The 7,531-nt window shown below is 30.9% G+C and overlaps 1 protein-coding gene across 4 annotated transcripts in view; it reads right to left on the bottom strand.

Annotated features, from left to right (window-relative positions):
- Positions 1 to 207: 207 nt before the first annotated feature.
- The window catches only part of LOC111036895 (cGMP-dependent protein kinase, isozyme 2 forms cD4/T1/T3A/T3B), a 123,416-nt gene continuing 116,092 nt past the window's right edge, over positions 208 to 7,531 (bottom strand). For 3 of the 4 annotated variants that reach the window (XM_022321109.1, XM_022320330.1, XM_022321855.1), the window contains 12 exons: positions 6,171 to 6,276; positions 5,993 to 6,056; positions 5,847 to 5,924; positions 4,042 to 4,136; positions 3,703 to 3,852; positions 2,882 to 3,032; positions 2,636 to 2,799; positions 2,141 to 2,318; positions 1,939 to 2,068; positions 1,339 to 1,465; positions 648 to 689; positions 352 to 581 (listed from right to left, as the gene is read on the bottom strand). In XM_022321109.1, the coding sequence (XP_022176801.1) occupies positions 416 to 581; positions 648 to 689; positions 1,339 to 1,465; positions 1,939 to 2,068; positions 2,141 to 2,318; positions 2,636 to 2,799; positions 2,882 to 3,032; positions 3,703 to 3,852; positions 4,042 to 4,136; positions 5,847 to 5,924; positions 5,993 to 6,056; positions 6,171 to 6,276 (1,451 nt within the window). In that variant the 3' untranslated portion in view covers positions 352 to 415. Of the gene's footprint in view, positions 582 to 647; positions 690 to 1,338; positions 1,466 to 1,938; positions 2,069 to 2,140; positions 2,319 to 2,635; positions 2,800 to 2,881; positions 3,033 to 3,702; positions 3,853 to 4,041; positions 4,137 to 5,846; positions 5,925 to 5,992; positions 6,057 to 6,170; positions 6,277 to 7,531 lie in introns of all 4 variants that reach the window. The other variant, XM_022319538.1, reaches the window with a different exon arrangement.

Genomic DNA, 7,531 nt, shown 5'->3' with positions numbered 1-7,531 from the left:
CATTAACTTTTGCTTAATTGGAAAAAAATAAAACTTGCGCAATTTTCACTATAATAAATTAATAAATGACAGTTGTATATTTTGCCATAAAAATATGTATTCAGAAAATTGAAAGGCACTTATTGTATATTAAATTCGTAGATATAGATATTTATAGATACCTATTAGAGGGGGGGGGGGGGGTATAACAAATATTATATTTATATAAAAACAAAATTTAATTGGTATGGTTAACAAAATTTGAAATATAATATCAAATAATCTAACACTTATTGTTTCCATATGGTAGTACACTGAATAATTAACAAGACTAAATTAATTTGTAAGACATAACTAGAATGTAAAACATGGGTAATTTGAAACCATAGAATAAAATCGTTGATACGGACAAACAATAATCATTGTTTTTTATATTTCAGAAATTTACATCCCATCCTGAATTATCATCTGGCGGTGGGCTGTCTGCGTCAGGCGGATAATTGTCAAAATTACTTGTGTCTATAGCACTTCGCACCTTTGGCAAGATAGGAGGAGTGAGGGTTCGATTACGCAGTCCTTCCCAATTGAAACCATCAAACCACCTAGAAACACAATAAATATGTTTAAAATTTCACTTTCATAATGTATAAAAAAAAAATGTATCTTACTTGTGTTTTTGTACTTCAGTTAGTCGTTCAGCTGGATTATCCCTAAAATATAAAATTACCAAATCAAGTTAAACTTTTTTTTTTTTAAATTTCATACCATAGATATTAACACATGTTTGGTTGGTCGGGCTATAGTCTTTATAGTTTTCAAAATCAGTGCACTCTTTGCCATTAGAAAACAGAACTAGGAAACTATCAGAAATTGTTTATTCTCGCACATTTCAACCACAAAACTAGCACTAGCCTCTTTCTTCAAAACCTCATTGTATACAATGAAGTACTTCGGTAGACTGTATTCACATCCTGGTCACCACATCATAGAGAAATGGACTTAGAGATGACAGAGCTTCAGTATTTGTACGTACGTTCTTTAGTAGCACAGAGTATAGTTGTATGTATACATTCCAGAAAAGATAAATTTAGTTCCTAATTGTTGATTTTTTTGATTATTAACTAAATTCCAAAACTGTATGACTCAATAAAACAATATTTTTTTGGTGGGGAAATTAAATAAAAAAGTATCCTTTTCAACCAAAGAAATAGGTAGGGTAAGTGTTTCAAAGATAAATTAGATACATACCAATAAATCTATTACTTATTTCTTATTAATGTATGAGAATACAATTTAAAATAAATTATTTTCCACATTAGTAATACTTATGACTTAAGATACTCAGTAGTCAGTACATACCTGCATAATTTCTTAATTAAGACTCTAGCATTTCTTGTTATATTTCTTGGAAATTCTATTGCATCTATGCCCTTTAGAATGATGTTATAAGTTTTCATCGGATCTGCTCCAGTGAATGGTGGTGTACCTATGACAATAAATAAATAATTTGAATGATTACAATTATAGAATAGATGAATAAATTTAAGTATGCAATTATTACATTTCATAATTGATAATAGATGATGTAATAAAATACAGTTAAATATGATAACAGACAATTTTTGATATTATAATAAATTATTTTTATAAATATACAAATGTAATGTATATTTGTATCATTCATATTGAATATTTTCAAAATTATTATTTTTGAACTAATTTTACGTCAAGAGGGCATTGTATCCGCATGCTATGTCTCTCTGTCTTATAAACAAGTAAAAATAACAAATCTATGTAACAGATTTGATACTGCAGTGTGAACCTAGATTTGTTATGTTAAACGTGTAAGATAGAGACAATGCGTCACACAGGTATGACACTCTCTTAATGGATAAAAACAATTGACATTTATCCTAATAATTTTTATTATTGAAATAAAATATAAATACAAATACAAACCGGTAAGTAGTTCAAACATAAGTACTCCTAAGGACCAGTAGTCAGCACTTATATCATGACCTCTGTTGAGAATCACTTCAGGGGCAACATATTCAGGCGTTCCACAGAATGTCCAGGTTTTTCTTCCGTTCTAAAAACATTTGAATATATATTTTGGATATTGATTATAAAATTATTGTATAGTGAAGTAATTTATACTAACATGTAGTTTTTTAGCAAAACCAAAGTCGACCAATTTCACATAACCAGTGATATCCAAAAGTAGATTTTCAGGTTTCAGATCTCTATAGATTATGTTGCGAGAATGTAAGTAGTCGAATGCTTCAACGACACATCCGGTGTAGAAACGTGTGGTAGAATCATCAAAATGTCCTTTGTCTCTGTAATTAGTTATAGAACATTATGTAAATAAAGTGATAACTGTATGTTAAGTAAACATAAAATATTTACATGTATGTCACACAAATTTCAACATTTTTTTTTAATGCACAAATACTATTTATATAATTGTTAAATTGTATACTAATAGATCTTAACGTTAGTAAGTAAATGTAATTTGATTTGATATCCGGTCCATAACAAAAACATCAACCATAACAATCTGCATTTTCAAACACTAAGCCCATGCTCAGCTCATCAAACGGTTTTTACAATCCCAAGAAATAGTTCTTTAACAGCAATGATATTTTTTATTTACCTCAGTATAGTCCACAATTCACCACCAAGACAAGACTCCATGAGCATATACAAGTATTTTTGGTCTTTGAACGTCTTGAACAATTTAACAATGAATTCGCAGTTGGCTTCTCCCATGATCTCTTTTTCTGACATGATGTGCTGTTGCTGTCTCGTTTCGACAATCTGTTAATGTACAGATATTTTAAATACTACAGTTCACCAATTGATGCATTAAAAAAATTATGCATATAATTGCGCTACTCACTTGACTCTTTTTCATTTGTTTTAGGGCAAACGATCTGGATGTGTCGTTGTTTACTTGGACGAGCTCTACACGACCGAAACCACCCACGCCCAAAGTGGCCAAGACTTGTAGATCGGAAAGTTTCAGGTTCTGGAACTCCTTGTTTGTAGAGCTATTAACATTTCACAATTAGATCATAAGGAAATAGAAATGACAAAATTACATTTACATGGTAGCGCTATCTACAAAATATGTATAAACATGTAATAATATGTACGGATGAAAAATTAAATCGTATACAATATATTATTAAAATATTTAACATAAGGAAGAAATATAATATGTCATGCAACATGCATAGTAATATTCTATAGTGTTTTGTAAGTTATATTCGTACTCGGAGTACTTTCACGACAAAAAGTGAAGAAAATACCAACTACACGTAATCATATTTTACTATTGAGCTTACCAAGAGCCTAGGACAAGTGCATGTAAGTGAAAATGACGAACATTAGGTAAACGTATGTATTAAATATTTAAAAATGATTGGTACAATGTATTTGGAAGACATTATCCTAACCACCTAACCACAGTTTATAAAAATAATAACTAGTATTAATAACACAATGTTTGCTATGACTCGTATGTGTAATAATAATGTATATAAATGTCTTTTTACAGTATGACGATTATTATCGATGTCCAATAATAGTACATTGTATTCATATTATATTGTTCGTATAGGCAGAAAAACAATACCCTAGATACGATAATGAGGTGGCGGAGCGATAGTGGAAAAATATAATAAATAATATTATGATTATGATAACCGTTATTATTACCTCATTCGTCCCAAGACATCGTCGTCTTTGTATCTGGTGCGTATCTCGTCCAGTCCGGCAATCAGTTGGTTGAATGTCTCCCGATCTATGACCAAACACGACACGCCGTCGGGGTCGCACGCGATTATGTTCGCGGTACGCAAGTCATCGCTGCAAAAAAATTGTCCGATAAATACCACCATAATCGTCTTGGCCGTCGTTGCCGACAAGTCGACTACAACGTTTTCAATATACACGAAGACATTTCTGCCGCCCCGGCCAAATCGACAAATGCAAGTGAACACAATGGTTAACGGTTAGCGGGGGCGTCTGTCTATATGTAAGCGTAAATGTACGTACCCTTGTAACGCTTTTTCGCCGAAAAAGTCACCCTTCTGCAGGGTCCTGATGTACTTGTCTTCGGCGTTGTTCGATTGTTTTATGGTGACTTTAACCTATTTCCGGGGGACAAAACACACACGGGTTATCGTTCGTTGATATAATACTAAAAAACAGCGACAAAAGGTGGGAGGGAGGAGTGGTAATGATGTAAAATATTGTAACATAATAAATATGTACACGCATTCAGGTGGCACGGAGTACGCCTATATACTGAGAGCACTTGTCAAATATAAATAAATTATACGCGGGGCCGGGTGGGTAAAAATAATTTATCGAGTAAAACGAATGAAATTTTAATTACGTATACTGTAGGGTGGTTCTTGTTGATAAAAATAATTTGTTTTTCATTCGTTTACTATATATTTGAAATTAGTATGATAACTATTTACTATTAAAAACTATGCCAATCAAAATACTAAAACAAAAATACTAAACACTATTTGTGATCACATCTGGGGGGGGGAGAGTTGTCTAAAAATATGTCTCTACGTAAAATATTTGGAACACCGATAATCATTAACGGAATGCGGCATTTTCTCCAGTTTAATCCAGATATTGGAACGAAAGACACACATTATAAAAACTCTTTGTTAAAATACCCGTATTTACTTAACATTACTGACCACGTTTTCATGTACGAAAAATATTTTAAATGACAACAATGTCATAAACATGTTTGCAGACATTGGGTATGAATATTAAAATACCTATAATACATGTAATATTTTTGTAAGCCTGGTAAAATTATTGAAGAGGGATATGAAGCTGGCTAAAAGTGTGCATAGATGATTTTATTCAGATAGCATATTATATTAAACTGGATGACAAAAATCAAGAAGAGAATAGTGATTGTGACTTAAATATTGAAAGCACATTAAATGTAAGAAAAAATAAAAAGCAATGTAATTGGAAGATGAGCCAATAATTGAACTATATATTACACATTTATAAAGTTTAAAATATTGTAACGGACGGTGTAGTAATAAACAGCATGGGAAAAGATTTATACAATACATGTATTACGACATTATCGACTTTTCTGCTTATTGTTATACACTGTTTATGGTGTATAGTCTTTATATATAGTACACACCTAATGTCGTAGTATGCATTAGTTATGTAAAGCATACAAAATTTTACAAAATTTTCCAACAATGAAAGTAAGATCATTTTTACAGGTGGTGAGTCGGTGAGTGAAATATTGTTTTCTTTAGATAGTTTATCGAAATAACTTAAGTTCACATTGTATTTTAATAAACATAAAAATTAAATATTATGTGGAGCATCTTAGTTTCGCAAAGCCCTCAGCCATACGTTTTATTCAAAAGCATATACATTCATATACAAACCAGTAGACAAGTCTAAAAAGGGGTTAATTTTTTTATTTTTTTATTAAATTTAGGCACCCCTTCTAATTTTCTTTCTTTCTTTTGAGCACCAGGCTTAAATTAACGTAAAATGGGAGAGAGAGAGGGGAGCGAATCACTCACCGTAGTGATTTATATATATTACATTATAATCATAGACTTCATTATAGGCCTATGGTTACATTAGCCTAATATTATTAGAAGATCCTTTGATCTTATCTATTATTCCAGACCGAAAAAATGTTGAGGATCCGTCACTGAGGGATGTTGGGTTAGAAGCGAATCGTTTGTCTTATCTTAACTATTGGTGCCATAACGCGTATTATAATATGATATATTATACTATAATATCAACATCTATTTCGGGGAGAAGAGTCAAAATATAATTTTATATACCTTTCCTTTGTTGATTATGAAGAACGTGTCGCCCCGGGCACCTTGTCTGATTATATAGTCTCCAGCATTGTAGAACGTCTGAAAAAATGTTAAATGAAAACAGTAAAACATATACTCCGTATAATATGATAATTTTTTTTTCTTACCTCTTCCAAAACGTCCGAAATCTTTATAAGTGTTTCTTCGGGCAGGTCTTTGAATATTGGAACGCTGAAAACATTACACAAAGATAAAGATGAACGTAATCGGTTATTAATATTATAAATTATTGGAAAAACGATCATAACGGTAAGGGAATAGGGAGACTGTAGTCCAAAATCTTACCTCTTGAGGAAATCGGTATATTCCGTTTGTCTTATGAGACCAGTCCTCATCATAATTGTCTGGAAGCATTGTCGTTCGATCGCCCATAGCTTACAGTCCGTAGCAGCTGGGGAAAGAAAAATTGACGAATTAATTATCGACGCCGAGTGATATAATAGTTAATTATATAAAGGTTATGTATTTGCTATAACTATAATATTGTTATTGCAAAGAAGCAAAATTATTGATAGAAACAGAATTTGTTTTACACAACGTGAGGAAGAAGATAAATGCCGTTCCGTTATCTGCAGTTATTAACAACCAATAAAAAAATTCATAAACACAAAACGTCACCGTGATCAGAGGTTTGTACAACTGTTGGAAAACACGAGTCCACATGACTGCGAAAGCGAAGTCCGTACTGGACTCGTGCGTTTGTCATACATCTAATATGTATATTATTGAATGGCGTGACCAGTGATCAAAACAAACATAACGAAAACAATTAGACAGGCGTTTAATTACGCCAATTGAAATGATTTAGCAATATATTGCTGATGATGCATTATAATGTGATCATGGGCCGATGTGAATAAATTGCACTTGGTAAAATATTTTTCACCAAAGAATAATAATATAATATAATATTATGAAATATCTTTTAAAATTAATGCTATTTTATTAAATAAAGAAATTTAACTATCAAAAATGTACATTATTTTTATCGGTAAATCCATACACACTCTGTACAAAATTATAATTAGAGTTCAGATTTATATGAACAACAAAATCACGAATATGCATTTATACACTGAAAATGGCTCTTTTTATAAGCGGTAAAAACTATATTTTTTAAAAAAGTTTGCACTTGGTTTTTAATTACTAAAGGTAAATTCGGTACCTAGTAGATATATACCTACTTATACAAAGATACAGCAATATTTATTATTATACAATGAAGTAAAAATGCAAAAAGAAAATAATAATTACTTATTCATAATTTCTAACAGCTACCTATGTAGTATAATTAACCAATTAAATTTTTTTTTTAAGAAAGTGAAAACATAGTTCTGTTGCTTATAGCGCAAATTGTACTAACAATACTACAGTTATTACATAGTTAAATTTAAAAGTTTTGTAGAGAATACTTCTCAACTACCTTTCCTACCTTATTTTAATTTAAATATTAGTTTCTCTAGAATCGGCATGTTTTCAAAAGTAATTGACTAAAATACATGTTTTTCTATTTAAAGTAAAATATGAAAATATAATAGTAGTTGCCACTTAAAATTTGAGAGTTTATATACAACCGTCCTTTTGACATTTTGAATAATTGGAAAATATTCTCTAATATATGATTGTAGGACGTAGGTAGTGTGGTC

The sequence above is a fragment of the Myzus persicae genome, unplaced genomic scaffold (assembly GCF_001856785.1).
Source record: "Myzus persicae strain clone G006 unplaced genomic scaffold, MPER_G0061.0, whole genome shotgun sequence".
Lineage (NCBI taxonomy): Eukaryota > Metazoa > Arthropoda > Insecta > Hemiptera > Aphididae > Myzus > Myzus persicae.
The sequence above is the reverse complement of the archived record's forward strand: the minus strand, read 5'-3'. Positions and strand labels throughout refer to the sequence as shown.